Genomic DNA, 18,553 nt, shown 5'->3' with positions numbered 1-18,553 from the left:
AGATACACATACAGAGAGAAAGAGAAAGACAGATACAGAAAGTGAGAAAGAGACAGAAAGACAGACAGACCGGGACAAACATACTAGGAAACATACAGAGAGAAACAGAGACAGACAGGGAGACAGACAGACAGGGAGACAGGAAGGCAGAGACAGAAAAGAATAAACAGACACACTGAGAAACATGGAGAGAAATAGACACACATAAAGAGAGAGAAAAACAGAGTCAGACAGACAGACATGGAGAGATAGACAGAAAAGGATGGACAGACATACCAGGAAACACACAGAGAGAAACAGACACAGACAGACAGACATGGAGAGACAGAAAGACACAGAGAGAGGGGAACACAGACATAAAGAGAGTCAGACACACAGTAAGAGAAAGACAAACATACAAACAGAGATAAACACACCAACCAACACACAGAACCCCTCCAGGAACCTCTATGAACCAAAGTCCCAACTGTGGAAACCACACAAGTTTTTCTTCCCACCCTGCAAGTTCCAAAAACAAAGGCTCTACAATGCAAGTTGTCAAAAGGGTCCCAGGAGAGAACAAGCCAGAGATCTGGCCAAGCAAAGGAAAATCATCAAAGCAGTGTGTTAAAGGCTTAAGAAGGCCTACCAGGTTGTCAGCCACACAGAACTGGGGAGTAGGGCACAGGTTCCTAGAAAAGTCAAGCTGCATGGCTTCCATCTTTGGGCCTGGGGCGGGCAGGTAGTTCCCGACGAAGAAGAACCAGGGAGCACAGGCAGCCCTGGTTACACAGAAGGGCTGGGTCACTCCAGCCCACAGTCATGCACCCCTCCTAGAAAACACCATCCCCTCCCACACAGGTGTGTCGCCTTCCCTATGCAGAACTTCAGCCTGCAGACCAGAGCCAGGGGAGAGGAGCCTAAGGTTCCCAGCCTCACACCACTATACCTTTAGGCTGTTCTGGGCACCAAGATTATTTAGCAACAGGCCTGCTCTACACCTAGAAGTTGCCAGTAACAACCCCACCCTCACCTAAGGTTGTGTCAAAGAAAAAAAAAAAAAAAAAAAAAACCTCTACACACTGCCAGAGGGTTCCACAGAGAACAGCATAATGGCTTATATACCCACCACACCCACCACCCCTAAATGGAAAGAGATCTTAATCGACACCTGGATTTACATTCAGGGCAACTGAACCACTAGGGAAGGGAGGGGCATGCCGGCTCTTGTCTATACTTTCCGACCTCTAAGGCAACCTTTTCCCCTCCTTGGGTCTCACCCTACCGTCAGCCGTGCTCACACTGGAGAGCCATGAGACGCAGTGTAGATCCTTTCTGAGAGCAGGTGCTGACCCCGCATCAAGCGCACAGCTGGTGAGTATGTGGACAAGAGTACGGGAAAATGGTCTGTCAGTTTTCCTAAGAGTTAAGTATACGCCCACCACACCTCTCAGCCTCTCTGTTCCTAGACATCTACCCAAGAGCAATGAGTGCCTATAGCCAGCCCAAGACACGCATATCTGCTCGTGGTGACTTTATTTGTAAAAGGCACAAACGGGACACAATCAACCAATACCCTTACCACCAACGGGGTAAACAAAACCTCAGCCCAGCCAGTGGACGCACAGCAGATACGCAGGAGTCGGATGCATCTTCACAGCAGGCTGAGTAATCGGGGCCTCTGCTGCATGAGGCCATTCCTCTTTAATTCTGCAGAAGTCAAAATGATCTAAGCTGACAGCAGGCAACCCAAACGAGCGTACAGTCAGATGGGAGGACACGTGCACAGGAGTGTGGGGAAACACAGAGGGGCCTTGGGGACACCCTGCAGTCCACTGTGGTTTCACAGAAGTGTCAAGTCTGATAAAACTATGCCTGCAGGACATAAAGCGCACCCCTCGAGCCACAGAGCTGGGCTGCATTCAGAAAGAGCACTAAAGTGGGAAACTGTACCACTCACACCCTGCACCATGCCGCCGTCCAGGAGAGCCCTGCTCCAATGCGGTAAGGACACTGGGGGGACCCCCCACTGTCTGACACCAGTGAAAGGGGATAAAGTCACATGGCCTCATCTACTCCTCCCACAAGGCAGCAGGCCGGTGCACTGCCCACAGCCTCTTCACCTGTCACCTCCCTTCTACAACCTCCGGCGCAACACTTTCATTCTGAGGGCATTGGTTCCCGCAAGTACACTGTAATTACAGGTCTGGGTTACATCTGTTAAGTGTGACGTTAGTTGGTAACGGAGGCTGGTCTCAAGCGTGAGTGCCAGCAGCCACTGCAAAGGGACAGGAATGGAGGCACACACTTATAAACCTCAACTGAGGGTTGGAGGTGGAGAAACATATCCCCAGGGCTCACTGGCCAGTGAGAGACCATCTCAAGACACAAGGTGGGCAGCTCCTGAGGAGGGACATCCAAGGATGACCCCTGGCTGCCACATGTACACAAGCACAGTAAACAGCTTGCTAGTGTCTTTATTATCAGTGTCATGGAGTGTGTGTGGCTTAGGGTGAAAGCTCAACTCGGCTGCCAGTCAGCTGAGTTTCTGAGGCATCCTCCCTCCTCCTAGATTGCAAAACCTATCATCCCCAGCAGCCAGCTTGCCATGTGCCTCCTCCTCATGCAACTGAAACCCTCAGTTGCAGTTGTCAGCCACCACCACGGCTCTGGGAAAGGCACCTGGGCTGCCTCTGTACAAGCTCCCAGCAGCGCAGCCCACAAATCACAGAGTGTGGGACTGAGCAGAGCAGCCCTCTGCAGACTCCCAGGCTAGCCTTGTTTCCTTTTGTTCTCATTTGGCTTCACTGAGACATTATAGCTGCTGTGGCTGCTGTCTGTAGTCCTGGGTTCAGATCCTGCCTCAGCCACCACCAAGACCACATGAGCTGGAAATGGGGGTTCCACACCACTTCCATCATGGGATACACCCAGGTGACAACGAAGGCCCCACCCCTGGCACGGGATCCCACAGAGAGTGCTCAGCAGGCAGTAGGCAAAAGGTTGATGGGAGAGAAAGTAAGTAGTACATGAAGTGTTTAATAGACATTTGGAGAATCAGAAGCAGGAGCAGCTGTCAGAGATGCCTGCAGGCAATGGTGTCATTTACAAGGCAAAACCAGTCCCCGCTGCTGGAGCAGAGCTGATCCTAGGAGCCAGTCCTGCCCACCCTGGCAGCTGGCCTCTCTCTCCTCCCTGGCCCTGTTCTCTGCAAAGCTCATGTCCTCTCTTCCTAAGAAGTGCTCAGGGCTTAAGCCTGAATGGAAGCTCTGGGGAGGGACAGGGGACAGTGTGCGCCTAGTGCGGTCCACCTCTGCGTGGCAAAACAGACTTGGGTCAGCTGCTTTTTGCAGAGCTCTGCAGACACATAAGTAACAGTGCACTGCTGCAAATGAGCCCCCAGAAAGAGGAGTCACGGACCCTCCAAGCACGCTCAGGGGAGAATGCCAGAGATCTTTCATTCACAGGAGGCTCCCAGCCCTGTGAACTCTGGCAGGGTTTCCATGAGACTGGGGGAGTGGGGTCCTTGTTCATCACCACCACCTACCCTAGCTCATCTTTCCAATACTCATAAGGAATAAGGAGCCAGAACCTGGCCTAAAGGACACGAAATGTGCTCAGTGACCCTGAGTCCTGGCGGCCTTGCTCTAGGCACCTGACCAAGAACGGTTCCGTGACATCACAGTCTGCAGCCTCTCGAATAGACTCAAACACCTAATGAAAACCTCTAGTTTTATGTTCAGAATAAATAAAGGATAGCTCAGTCTGGAGGCTTAGGTCATTTTTTTTTTCTAATGGAACCTTCAGTTGAATCTGAATCTAACAGGAGTTATGTAACAAGAGCCAAGGTAACTGTAACCATGGAAAAGGGATCTTCTAGACATGTTTCTGGAAAAGTTCTCCAGGATCAGCTTGACAGGCCATCTTCCTAGAGAACCTGAAGGCAGGTGCTGTTTCAATAGTCGCCATTTGGTTCCAGGACGCAGAGGGCTGTCCTCAGATCTGAGCCAGCCAGCGCTCACCACAGCAGCCAGAGTTGTGTTAATTCAATCCAGTCAGTACACGACCACCACAGATGCAGGGCCAGGATCGGGATCCAACTGAAAACAAGACTCTCACAGAGAGAAAGTGTACACACACACACACACACACAGCTTAAGTCCCCACACCTGATGTAAACTTGGTGCTCCAGGTTGGGTGCAAGCTGGGGTGTTTCCCCTGCAGACCTTGTTCTCTGTATACACTCAGGTGTCCCAGCAAGACCTTGGGCGCACACACTACATAAGACACATGACTCTCTATCAGACACACACATGACAGGCACACACAGTATGTGTTCTTCCTTTGGGGACGTTACTCTGCTCAGATCGTCCCTCTCCAGGACTTTGCTTCCTGTGGAGGGGGCCTACGGGTAACACCTGGTGAGATAGACCAGAGCAGTCCTCTGGTCTCTCTTAATTCCAACCACACCAGCTCAATGTGGTCCTGAGTTTGGGAACAAAGGAGCATCAAATGAGTCTTTTCAAGGACAGGCACCATGTGGTAAATATTTGGTGCATTTTACAAAAGTCTGATTGGTTAGGAGACATCAGGGGTCATTCTGATCCAGGTGGACTGTAGAGTCTCAATCAGCTTAAGCTCAACTGGGTCAATGCAGCCCACAGAGATAGACCACAGTAGCCACATTCACACGAAACTCGTGGAAACCTCAAACACCTATTTAACAAGAGACTGCACCACTGCCCCTGCCTCCCCAGACCTGCAAGCCCATCCCTGCAGACAGAGACATCTCCAAATTCCACATACTCACCAAGTGACCAATACCTCCCTTCCACCAGGACCTCACAACCTCCGCTCCCATGGTACCAGAATAAAACCTCGGCCTCCTCTCCACCTTCTCCTGTAGCCGGATGTTCACAGGCACCATTAGGCTGCCCTCCTGCCACATCTTTTAGAGTTGTCTGTTTCCCCCAACCCCAGCCCCCAGCTGGTCTCTACCTCCCTTCACTCACACCCCCTTCCATCGCCTACCACCTGAACAGGGCCAAGCAGCCCCAACATCTGTACCAAGCAGGTTGTGTGCTGGCCTGGACAGCCCCCTCATGCCCTCCTGACTCCCGGCTTCCCTGGACAGCCCCCTCATGCCCTCCTGACTCCCGGCTTCCCTGGACAGCCCCCTCATGCCCTCCTGACTCCCGGCTTCCCTGGACAGCCCCCTCATGCCCTCCTGACTCCCGGCTTCCCTGATCTCCAGCCCACAGAAAGATCAATGCTCATCTGCCTGCCTAGCAGCCTGAGTCCAGCTCTGCCTGCTGCAAGACCTGGATAAAACCTTCCAATTGCTCCCACATTAGCTTCTTCCTATCCCAAACAAAGTGAGGATAAGCGAGGCCCTCCCACCACCAGCCCTCAAAATAAATATTTGTCTTTGCAAAGCCACTGGAGAAATTCACACAGCCCTGATCCATGTCCCTGTGTCCTTCCTGGTTGGCCCAGTGCAGTCGGGGCTGTGTAGAGGGGGAGGGGCCGCTCCTGGGACAGAGCAGAGAGAACAAAGAAAACAACCCCTTGAGAATGCAGTTGGCAACACTTGGCTTTTCTTTCTTCCTTTGTGTCTTAGCTCTAATTGTACAAACAACTGCAACTGAATAGTGTTGATATGTTGTCATTAGGGGACCATAGACAGCTGGGGCCAAGCGCCACAGCCAGTTGCCTTTCAAATACCAAGGAGGACACAGTACTCAACCCCAGGGCAGGGTGCAGAGGGTGAGGGGCCTCCAGATGAACAGCTTGACCACATGCCCAAACTGCCTAACATCCACCCCAGGCCTGGCGGAGCCCATAGGGGCCATGGGGGCCAAACTCCAGCCCCACCCACAGGACTGGGCTACTACTCACTGCAGGACTGCACACACAGCTACATACAAACAATGTGTTACCCGGTCAGGGAGAGACTAGTCATCCATCGGGCAACCTAGAACTGAAAACTTGAGGCCTAAGCCAGAGATAGAAGAGGACTTACTAGCCACTCAGATCTTGAAAGTTGACGGCAAGGTATGTGGACTTTAGAGAGGCAACATCCAGCCCACCATCCCGAGTGCACTGAAGTGAACCCATTTTTGTCTCAGCGGTGTCCTGACTAATGACTGCAGGGTGAAGCAGGAAGCCAGAGAACCCCACTTCCCTTCCAGCCTGCTCCCAATAGACAGGAGGACCCAGGTGGGCAGAAGACTCACCTGAGAAATGCCCTGCAATGCGGGCACACGTGCCTGTCGGCAGAACTGCTCACGTGACACAGCTGAGCCTTGCCCCTGCCACCCATGTCTAGTCTGCTTCAATTAGTATGCAAACCCTTCCTTCCTATAACTTGGGTGTCTTTGTTATATGACAAAACTAAGGGTTCCCAAAGGAGAGGGAGCCTGAAGTTTGATCAATCCCACCATTCCCAAGTCCCCAGCAATCCCACCATTCCCAAGTCCCCAGCAGCGATGACAACAGACACTTTTCAGAGCAGACACAGCAAGAGCAGGCAGGGTGCTGGCTCACAGCAGCCCGGGACCTGTGATCCCTGCCAAAGGTGGGGAGCGGGCTGCCAGGAGTCACGCATAATAGAGCTTTACAACAACATACGCCTGACAGTTGACACTGACCATCAACTGACAGGATCTAAGTCACAGGAGATGGACCTCTGAGTGGGCATGTCTGCAAGAGTTTGTAGACTGGGTTAACTGAGGTGAGAAAACGCAGGGTAAAGGGAGGTGACGCCACCCTATAGGATGGGATCCCAGAGCACATACAAAGAGAAAAGTGAGCTGAGCACCGGGGTTCATCTCCCTCTGCTTCCTGACTGTGCTGCAATGTGACAGCCACCTTGCTTTCCTGCCACCATGCCCTCCTGCTTCGAGGGACTGCACCCTCTACTGGGGGCACCATGAACTTGTCCTTCCTTAAGTATTTTGCCCCCTAAATGACAAATGTAACCAATACTAGCCCCCAGTACTGAGAGGGGGACCTTATGAAAACTGAAATAACAATGCTAAGTTGCTTTCAAACATCCTCAGTCCGTATGCCCGTGTTAAGTGAAACTAAAATGCTTGCACTAAAACTAAACATTCCTGAAATGACCACTTCCCTTTTAGACTGTGACCTGAGACTACAGTGACAAGGAGTTTGGTGAGGCCTGCCCTAAGCTGTTTCCAGCATGGTCCCATTCTCCACAGCCTGTTGAATACTGGCATGACTAGAAAGAAATGTCTGTGAACATGGTCAGGGAGTATTTGGAATTCTTCTCCCAGAAGCAGAGTGTCTCCCACCGGTGAAAGCTCCATGATGCTAATGACAGGCGGCCAGCATGGGAAGCTTCAAGGGTGAGACAGTTGCTTGTATAGAAACACTGAACAAACACTCCAACACTGCAGCCCGAAAAAGACAATCCCCACCAAACAGCAGGAGAAGTGTGAAATGTGCAAATGAGCCTGCTTAAACAAAAACCCAATCTGCTCCCAGAGCGTGCAGGGTGGCCACCTGTTCAGGGCTGGTGGAGTTCTGATTACAGAGGAAGGAACAATACCAGGGAGATGACAGCCCCCTCTTGGGTCCTGGTCCCCACCCTCAAGCCTATATTTAGGCTGCTCTCTGTGGAAAATGTCCTGACCCTGCACACAAACAAGCTATTTGGCCGATTATTCAAAGGCTCCATTAACAACCTCTTCTGCCCACGTGGTATTTGCTCTGCTCCCTCCCTGGTCCCAGACACAACCACAATGCCCCTCTGGCCTCTGGCCTTGTTTGACTGTGAGCAGACAGAATGAGAAGGTAAAGAGGTTGCACCTAAAAGACTACACTGACCCTGTCCATGGGCATCTCCTATCCCAAGAAAGCACATGTCTGGGTCCAGGTTCCAGAGCACTAGACAAGGGGAACCTAAAGTCTCTACTAACCCCTCAGAGGCCAGGACTCCCTGCAGCATCACACAAAGCCTTTCTTCTCCAATCCCAAACAAAAATAACAGATGCTGCAAAGATTAAAGATTAACATCTGCAGAGTGCATTTTCTTTCTCAGAAAAAGGTACTTAACAAAGAGAAGGAATTATGTAGCTAAGCACCAGATCAGAACCGCAAACCTGAGCTTTAAAAATAACTAAGCCTCATCCGGCTCTTCCAGACTCAATCACTTAGGCTGGGGAACGCAAAAAAGTCCCTGAGCAGCAGGAGGGGGAACACAGAGGAAACATGGGTCCGTGCTGAGTGCTGGAACCATGAAGCAAAACCAACAGAGAGGGGAGTAGCAGGTACAAGTGACCTCGTGGGGAAAGTGGAAAGAAAAGGCTCTAATTAGGGAGAAGCAGGGAGGTAAGTAAAGAAGAGGAAGGGAAGGGGGTAAAATAACAGTAAGGATGTTGGGAAAAGTCATAAGGAACCATACTATTATCTATCTAAAAGTACTTATACACAAATCAGTATATAAAGATACAAAGTGTAAATGAAATTTTCCCATCTGGGCTGACAATTCTCCCTCCAAAAGCCACAGACCAGCTAACAAAAGCTTCAACCCTAGACATGAGAACCGCTCCTTTGGGTTGTTGCTCAGGATTGTCCAAGGGACTCTCGAAACAGTATAGACTGCTGCTGTTGCCCTTGGCTGCTCCACAGAGGGGGAATGATGGGAGATGTCATTCTGTAAATATGTTTCTCTTATTGGTTAATGAATAAAGCCCTGTTGGCCAATAGAAAAGCATGATAGGCAGGACTAGGAGACAAGGATGTTTCGGGAGAGATAGGAGGAGGAGAGTCAACTTGTAGGACCAAAAGAGCAGAGGTCCGGATCCTCTCTCCAGTAAGATAAGACCACGTGGAAATACTTTGATTGATAGAAATGGGTTAATATTTAAGAGAGAGCTAGCCAATAAGAAATGCTAGTAACAGGCCAACAGCTTTATAGCTAAAACAGCATCTCTGTGTGTTATTTGGGGCTGACGCGGCTGTGGGACCAGGCTGGCAGGAAAACAGCTTGTAACAGGGGAAGGTAAATATCTGTTGCTGAAGTTCAGATACAGGACTAAGAGCACCTAACCTGGATCTGGACTCAAAGCTTCTCCTTTAGGACTAGCTCTTATGGTACCAGAAGGTACCACGCAAACTTCCAATGGAGGGAAGCAACCAAAAGTCCTACCCAGCTTTGGCACCTATGAACCACAATGGCCAGCATGGCACAGTACCCCAAGAGTGCAGTAGCGGCACAGACAGCTTGGCGATAAACAACAGCTCTCCAACTGAACTTAAGGCCCACTCAACAAGAAGGGAAAAACGATCCAGGGCTAGTGAAGGAGGAGGAGGAGAACTTAACAACTGCACTTTGTTAGAGCAGCACAAACCATGACTGATTCTAAGTATCTACCCTTAGACCCACAGGTAAGTGTAATCCTCACCCCTTACAAGGAAATGTCTCTTTGCAATAAACAGGAAGCCATTACAGAAAACAATAACCAATCAAAATCCAGAGTTGTGGAGCCCAGTCACAACTGACAGATTTACAACTCAACTCCTGGACCTAAGACTCAGCGCTCTTGGGGAGGGGGAGCAGAAACACTCTAAGGGCCAGGAGAACTAGAAGTTTGCTGTGAGGTAAATTCTCCTAGAGATGTCAGAAAAACCTACACCCATGGAGTCTCGCCAACACGGCTCCCTGAACATGACTTGAACAAAGATGACACCCGCAGATGCATTAATGTGGAAGAGAGAAAGCTCGTGAGGTCTCAACCCTAGACCCAAAAAAAAACAAAAACAAAAACAAACCTGTAGGCAACTAAGAAACGCTGAGAGTGGGAGAAATAGTCTTCCCCAGGGAGTAACCCCCAAGGGTTATCTAATACCAAATGACCAGCCTTGAAATCCTATATATTTGCAAGTATATACACATATATACGCATGTGTATATACACACATATATACATGCATACATATGTACACATAGTCATACCTATACATACAGGTAACATTGCACAGGCCAAGCAGGTTATATTTATGCATTCTGGAATATACACACACAAACATACACACAACAAAAGAGGTCATGGATTTGAAAGAGAGTTGGGGTAGGAGTAACATGGGAAGGTTTGGAGGGAAGAAAGAGAAGAAATGAAAAAATACACATAATCTCCATTTTTAAAAATTACTTTAAGGAAATAAAAAACAGCCAGGTGGTGGTAGGGTGCACCTTTAATTCCAGCACTTGGGAGGCAGAGGCAGGTGGATCTCTTAATTAGAGGCCAGCCTGGTCTACAGAGGGAATTCCAGGACAGCCAGGGCTACACAGAGAAACCCTGTCTCAAAAAAACACACAAACAAATACCCAGGGACCAGTCAGACTGAGGCTTGTAAACTATAAAAGCCCGCAGGACATGCAAGGGAAGGATTGATGTGAAGCAAAGCATCAAGAAAGTTGCAGAAGAAAGTCTGGATAAAAACGGAGGTGGTGGTAATGTGTCTCTGCAGCTGCAGGACCCATCTCTCTGCCCTCAGAGTCACTTCCCCCAGGCTCCTCTGAGGCCCCTGTGAGCTATGGATAACAGGCAGCATCTCTCTTTCACAGATACTCTCAATTGCTGGGAAAGTGGTGATGGAATGTATCATCTACCAAGTCACCATAAGAAGCAAAGAGTGACGGACCCCATCTAAACAGGCACGAGGGTGCGCTCCAAACACCAGGGGGAGAAGTCCACAAACCACAGCGGTGACTGGAAGAGGATATGAGGCACCACAGGGCTCCCCTCTCTACTTGACCCTTGTCTAGGCCTGCTGTGTGCCCCCCGCCCTCCAGAACTCCACACTCACTCAGAGGATTTTACTCCTATCACCATCATGGAGACAAGAAGAACTTGCACTTGAAACCATTCAAAGTGACCTCTGGTCCTTTATCATTGTTCAAACACTATGAACACTGCAGGCCAGAACAAGTGTCCAGCCACATAAAATGCCCTTCCTTTCCTCTCTTATACTCAAAATGGGGTTCCTGGGCTACAGACCTTCTTAGAAATACAGGTTCCCAGGGCCAAACCAGGGAGTTGCCATCTGTTTCTGCAAGCCCTTGATGTCATTTGCTTACACACTTAAATTTGAGAACCACTGCTGAGTGACACTCAGTGCTCCACATCAGTGACACAGCCTGCCACTCACTGGTCCCTCTGGACCATGCTGATTCTCTGAATTTAACCAGCTCCTGTTGAGCAGAACCACCAACCTCTGCAGACCACTGATTTAGAAATTTTCCCGGACTTATCAAGCTTTTCCTTCCCTTATGTGCCTTCAAATGGTAAAGAATATGGCATGATGTTTTGGTCCCATGAAGCTAATAATCTATAGATCCAAAAGTTGCCCAGCCCCAACTTCTATACTGTGGATACACTGCTGTAGAAGAATAACTCAGTTCACATCCCCCAAAGAGGCAAAAAAATACCTGTGCCTGGGAGGAAATGGCTGCCTGGTGCCACCTCTGGGACATTCTTCAACTGCAGATACTGACCCACAAAACCACTGAGGACTCAACTGTGAGCAAGGCCTGGGTTCTGGACAGGAGCTGAGTCAAGGGCAGCTGGCACACAGAGCAAGAAGGCTTTAACTCCGGGGAGGCACGGTCAGCTTTGAGTAGCCTTGACCTGTATCAGGCCTCATGGCATCTCTGAGAAGGAGCCATACCTAAAAGCCACCAGATTGTGAACTGTTACAGCACAGCAGACAGAGCCCAAGGAAAAGGAGACTCACCCACAGCAGTAGGGAGAAACTTTTTTCCCTAAACATACACACCTGCAATAACCAGACTAAACAAACTCCTACCAAGTTTACTGTATTAAGCAATTCTACAGAGAACAAGACGCTTTGATTACTCGGCATATCCTCAAGCCTGTCTCTTCCTGGGTCAAAGGCACACATCTCAAAGACTCAGAGAAATGGCTATGGGAAGTATACCTAGCAGGGACTCTCCAATTCTACTTTATGCAAGGAAGTTTGGTTCAGGCAGCTCATCTCTCCCTGGTATATTTTCTACACTTCCTAGGTTGCAAAGGTGTGTTGTAAAAGTTTCCTCTAAGATGGAGACATCCCATCCAGTGGGTAAACCCCTTACACAAAAAAGGGAACAACTCAAAATAGCTCCAGGAAGTCCCCAAAACTGACCAGATTCACAAGGCCCCTCCCTCCCAGAGTCAGCAATAAAAGCTCAGAGTCCCTCCCTCTCAGATGAGCCAAAGCTGTGATTAGAACAGCTGCCTGGAAGAAACAGAAAGCCATGGAGCTGCTTAGGAGAGATTTAGACCACCTGAGTCACAGGGATAAGACACTCCCAACCTGCTGAGCAGCCTACAGGATATGCAGAGTGCCTCAGGTCCCCAGCTTTGTGGACTACCACCCATATACAGTGGGCTTTGGAGACACAGCTGTCTTTGAGTCATTTTTGCCCCTGGAAACAACCCCTCACCCATATTCCTGTAAGTAAACCCAATAAACCTTATTGGTTCACCAAGCTAGACTTTGGTCCTATCTGTATTTTGATCTGTCACGAGAACCCTTTCTGGGATGTGTGTGTTGTGTCTCCCCAGGAAAAGTTTAGTCACACAGCAGGGTGACAGCCAAGTTTGTTTGGTGATTACCATAGGATGAACTGGCATAGCACAGGTTAAATACTCAGCACCCCACAGGACACAAATGTCCAACAACACAGCTGCATCATGGGACTGAGCAGACTCCCTGCCATCTTCCAAGGTTCCCCAAATGCTTGGGATTAGATGCTATCAAACTTTCACTTAAGAGGACCATGAAAGGCTCATGCCCTCCCTCCCCCTAGTCCTCCTGTAGAGGATCAAGGAAGAACATAGGTGTCTATAGATTAGCCACCCAGTAAGGACAGCAGCATGAACACTGGTTGAGGAGGTGGGTTGAAATTCAGAGACTGGTTGAATTTCCCAACAGTATCTGGTAAGCTGGGAAGCGTACTGCTGGGCTGACTGAGTGAACACTAGGCAAGCACATGGGTCCTGGCTCTGGTGCTGGCAAGCTGAATTACAATGTGCAACTGCTAATAGAGGCTTTAGCCTTGAAAGAACGACAAGCTTTATTTAACAAGAGAGGCAGTTGGCTGATGCACTTCAATCCATCCACCCCAGACAGTGTGTGATGAGCCAGAGGGGAAGCTTACACAGGAGGCTCCACTAGAGATGAGGTAGGTTGGTCCAGGCTCACTTCTGGGTGTGGGATGGTGCATGCTACATCCCACAGGGGCCATGCCCCTCCGGCACACCCTAGAAATCTGCTGGGCTCAATGTGAAACTAATCATTAATTTCCCTTATATTCCAGAGATTCAGAAGTCAAGAAGATTCTCAGAGTAAGAAAATAATAACCGAGGAAAACACTTTTAAAACAAAACAAAAAGGTAACATTTTAAACAAAGTTGAGAATGGAACTCACATGCCTCCCAGGCCTACAGACAGTATCCTCAACACACTGTGATTTGGACATTTCAGTGGGCTCTTGCATCTAAATAAAACATATCTTGTCCATCTTTAAGAGATTTTCCACTGAGGCCAAAATCAACTCAGTGTGACATGAGCAGTAACCAAAACACCCTCCTCTTTGCCAAGGTCCTTCCTCGCCCCAAGAGTAAAAATTTATGTAGATGCCAGACAACAGGGAGGTTTTAAACGCACTATAACAGCCAAATGCTGGCGTGCAATGTCAAGACAGAAACTATATCCTCAAAAGTCCTCCTAAGCTGAAAAGGGTTCCTGTTATAACAATCCAAAGGCCTTGGTAAGGGGGCCACAGAGGGGAGACAGGTCTGACTAGATAGCCTGGAAATGACAGGTTTGGTTTTGTGAGACAAGTGATTTTTTAAATATTTATGACAATATGCATATCCTTTCCTGAAAGACCCACATTTTTCTGTCTCCTAGTCACAAGGAGATCTGGGTCTGCCTCTGACAGGAATGGGGTTTCATATCAGTTACTGTGGTGGCCCAGCACCAGTCATGGTTTCTCCAAGCTTATGCTATCTTCAAGGCTCCATATCAGTGAAGATACAGGTATCAAAATTTGTTTTTGTTTAACTTTTTTTTTTAAAGATTTATCTTATCTGTCTGTCTTTGTCTATGCCTGTGTCTGTATGTATCTGCAGAGGCCAAAAAGAGGGTATCAGATCCCCTTGGAGCTGGAATTAAAGGGAACTTGAACTTAGATCTTATGGAAGAGCAGCAGTGCTCTTAACTACTGACCCATTTCTTCAACCATCCCCCTCAAGAGTCAGTGATCAGTGGGAAACCACAGACATGCCTGAAACAGACCCTTTTCACAGACTATTACCATCACTCTTAGTTAACATCTAGAATTTGATAGTAAGACCCTGTTGCTGAAGACACCATATATTTGAGTCATGGGACATGAAAAAAAAAAAAAATGAAGCTGGTATTGACCTTGGAGTTGCTTCCTCATTTGTTAGTATTTGACAAATTTAGCCAACAATGACTCCCACGAGCCACAAGAATGACTGACCTAGCAAGATATATCCATTGGCATATAGCAAGATATGCATTAGTGGCACAAATGTTATAGGAATAAGCAACCACTCTCTGGTTGGATTTAAATCCTCTAAGAGATACACTATATGCCTGGTATTGTCAACGGTGCCAAAAACTCATGACCGGCTAGGTTATAGGACCTAGTAGAGAACTTAATATTATTATTCTACTAAATGGCCATAGCAATAAACTGCTCCCTAAATGTGTATACCCACTAATCTGTGTATACCCACAGATTAGTGCATCTGTCAACCTTCATCAGAGAAGCTTCTTTTTACAGTAGATGGAGATTAACAGAGACCTGCAATTGGTCAATAGAGAGAGAGAAAGAGACTGGGAGTGCACAGCTCCAAATGGAATATCTGTACAACACTTGCTCCCTCCCCCCAAGGCTCAGGGATCACTGCAGAAGAGGGGTCAGAAAGACTGGAGTGGATGTCTGCAGTGAAACAGTATTTGCTGGAGGTGGCAGCTCTGTGTGCATAAACAAACTGCAGCTGTGACAGCACACAGAACATCAAGCCTGCCAAACTCCCAACATGGATGAGGAGGGGTTCATGAAGTCCCACCCTTAGCTGAAGAACCTCTGGCACTTAATGGCTGCTGTGAGAAGGAGAGTCCATTTCCGTCAGGCATGTGGCCCCAAAAAGCCAATCCACACTCCAGTGTTTGGTCCTACACCCGTGCACATACAGACAGCACTAAATGGACTCTGTGTTTTTAAAAGGAGAGAGAGAAAGCATATGAGGTTCTGAGGGGAAATGGGAAGTGATTGGGAGGTAGAGTTGTTCAAAACACATTACATACATGTGTGATATTCTCAATTTTAAAAAATGTGTGTTCTCTTCTTACTCACACACATCATGCTACCGCAACTCAGCAACCCTCTCCCCATGCCAGATATCAATGGAGCAATGTAAGACCTGCCCATACCTTAACACTGACATGGAAAGACCATTCCATAATAACAAAAGGACAGGGATCTAATTACAAGAAGCAGGGTGAGGTTCTGAACGAGTGGCACTTTGGGAAGCCACAGACCTGGGGCCTAAATGACCCCTTAGTTCAGAGGTGCCTTTGAACATTCCCTCAAATGTGCAGGGGTCACCACCTTCCCGTATGCCCAACTCCTCCTCTCTAAGACAGAGCCATTGTGAATACCAAACCATCTGTGCTCCACAAATGAGCAGTGTACCACCAGAGATAACGGCAGGAAGGACAGAGGCAGATACGAAAGCTCCTCCAGACTCCGAATTTACTACAGTCCTGGCATCATACAGGCATTCCTGGTTCTAACAAAAATAACAGCATTATCAAAGTCCCCAGCAGGATCTGTCCATCAGTTTTAAGTTTTACTGACAATGACAAAGGTTATAGCCAAAAAGAGGCTGATAGCATTGGCTACATAGCATCAGCTATCCAAAAAAGGGTCACCGTGGAAGAACAATTCAAAAAAAGAAAAACGCAACCAGAGCCTCCTGCTAGAAGCCCAAGACCCCAGAGTGCACCCAGCTGGAGGCCTCCCCCCTCCTCCCCAGCACTCCAGTCAGGTGCACCCCGTCCCTGGCACCAGATTTCAGAGCGTTTCATCAGACTTCTGTATACGCAGCCCAAGAGCTGAACAGAGTCAGAGAGCTGAGCAGAGTCATCTGAGAGAAACAGGAGCACCTTTCAGACTTCTGACAGGCACCCGGACTTGCTCTCAGAGGAACCCACCCAACATCTCCCTCAGCATTATCTGGGGGGCAAAGAGGGGTATCCCTCCTCAACACCACAAGACACTCCACATCCCACAGAGGCCGTGGTTCTCGATGGGTCTGGAGGCATCCAAGTCACCACAGGCAGCCATGAACACTCAGGGGGCCCAGGTGCATTGAGAGCCAGTCCTCATAAGGACAGAAGTGGCTGGGACCCTCTCCCTGGAATTATAACATATCCTGTGGATAGTCAGTCAGTCTCCCAGCCTGCCTGGGATGTGGTTCAAGTACATGAGGCTGCCAAATGCCAAGGGGATCAGCAACACAGTGTTCACCTTCTCCACCCAAGCAGCCAAGTTTTAAACCCAAACACTTCAGGGTTAGAAGTTCAGACTGCACAGGAGCCAAGCTTTCCTGGGGGCTGAGGCCTTACATGGAGGAGAAGAGAGCAGTACCTGCACCTGTTTTGAACACACTCCTGCTGGACTTGGAAGGCTCCCACGTTCCTCAACGGAGGGCTCACCAGCCTTTGGCAGGCACAGTATTATACTAGGACAAGCCACCTGCAGGCCTTCAACTGTCAACGGCCAACAGCAACTCAAGAGGACAGGCTGCTAATCCACCCACTTAGATACCACCTGCTCCCCACAGGTAAGGGATGGCAGGCCCAGAGAAATAAAACAAGGGAACAGTTCAGGCACCTAGTAGCAGAGAAAGGAGAGCCATTAGTGGTCCAAGGAGAACACAAGCCAGGGCAAAGCAGCCCGCTCCATCATCTCCTGCAGGGATACTGCCCTGCTTGACACTGGGGGTCAAGACAGCGTTCTGCACACACCGGCTTACAGGCAGCAGGATCATCCACTTTTCCTCCTCCTCTTGGGTGGCTCCCAAGTGGCAGGTGTATCAAAGTGTCTGTCCCCCTCTGGCAAGAGAATGTGGAGGTGTCCTGCCTCCCTAGAAGGGTCAAAATTTGACCCAGGACTTCGGTTCAAAACGCCCAGCGTTTGCACGAGGGCAGGCAGACCTGTACAAGGACATGATGCTTCCTGGGTCCCACTGACACCCTACATGCTCCGAGTCCACATATCTCTCCTACATCCATGAACTGGGGAAAAGGACAGCCATGAAGCAACTGAACAGGCTGGCCAGCATAACACCCCCAGCAGCAGCACTTCTCAAAACACATCTTCAACGTCCATGCAAGACGCTCAGACCAGGCCTGATAACCTGTCACGGATCGAGTGGCGCCATCCCGGGCAGCTGCCCCCAGGCGTCGGCTGGGCCGGGCCGGGACCTGCGGGCGGCCCAGGACGCAGCGGCACGGTGCCACTTTATCACAGGAGAGACTCTATTGTCCATTATCAAATGAACACTGACGATCCATCTTCCCTGGCAGGCTGGCTGCACCGCCGGCCTTGCGGGGCAAGAGGCACCGCAGTGCTCTCTCGGCCCGGCAACCGCGTGTGTACACTCGCACGCACACACGCGCGCACACACCCCACCGCGCCAGGGGCGCCCGCTCCCCCGCGCTTTCCAGAAGCCCCGGGGCGGTCTGGCCCTCACCTTCGATGGCGATGACGTGCTCCCGGATCTGGTTCTGCAGCACCGGCTCCTCCACGCGCTCCAGCAGCTCGTAGATGGAGTAGATGTTGGGGTGGACCGACTCGAAGCGCTGGATCTCGGCCCGGATGGCAGCCGAGTTGGCCAGCTGCTGCTGGTAGTTCATGGTGCAGGCACGGCGCCCAGAGCCGCGCGCCCCCCGTCGCCGCCGCCCGGCGCCCCGGAGCCCGCGGGCTACCGAGACCCGGGGCGCCGCAGCCCCCGGGGAGCACGGAGCCGAGGAGGCGCAAAAAGAAAGGCGAGGGTGAGGCAGTAGAGGGGCTCAGTTCATGGCCGGGAAGCGCGTCCCGCGTCAGCGGCCCGTCCGGGGAGACCGCGGCGCCATGGAGCGCGACCGGCCGCGGAGGAGGCTCGCTCAGGCGCCTTCCCGCGCCGCAGCCGCCTGCACCCCTACGCGCCGGCCGGCGGAGCAGCCATTAAAGCGCAGGGAGCGCGGCGCTCGAGCGCCGGGGCCAAGGCCCCCGAGCAGTGGCCGCTCTGATCCGGGGCGCACGGCTGCGGCTGCGGCTGGGTCCCCGCGCTTGTGAGTGCCGCGCCACCACGCACGCCGGGGCCCGCGGCTGCCCTGCGCCGTCCGCCGAGCCGGGACCGAGTCGTAGGCTCCTTGCCAGCCGCGGAGACCGCTCCGAGCGCCGCCCGCCGCTGCCCGGCCAGCCCCCTCCCTGGCACGCAGGGCCCTGGCCCACGTCGGC

At 50.4% G+C, this 18,553-nt stretch overlaps 1 protein-coding gene across 1 annotated transcript in view; it reads right to left on the bottom strand.

Moving 5' to 3' along the window:
• Positions 1-18,277, bottom strand: part of Agap1 (ArfGAP with GTPase domain, ankyrin repeat and PH domain 1) — a 436,703-nt gene extending 418,426 nt beyond the window's left edge. The window contains exon 1 of the mRNA XM_051190767.1: positions 17,805-18,277. Within this exon, the coding sequence (XP_051046724.1) occupies positions 17,805-17,967 (163 nt within the window). The 5' untranslated portion in view covers positions 17,968-18,277. The remainder of the gene's footprint in view (positions 1-17,804) is intronic.
• Positions 18,278-18,553: the final 276 nt, after the last annotated feature.

This window comes from Phodopus roborovskii, unplaced genomic scaffold (genome assembly GCF_943737965.1).
Source record: "Phodopus roborovskii unplaced genomic scaffold, PHOROB, whole genome shotgun sequence".
NCBI lineage: Eukaryota > Metazoa > Chordata > Mammalia > Rodentia > Cricetidae > Phodopus > Phodopus roborovskii.
This window is presented reverse-complemented; position numbering and strand designations above follow the sequence as displayed.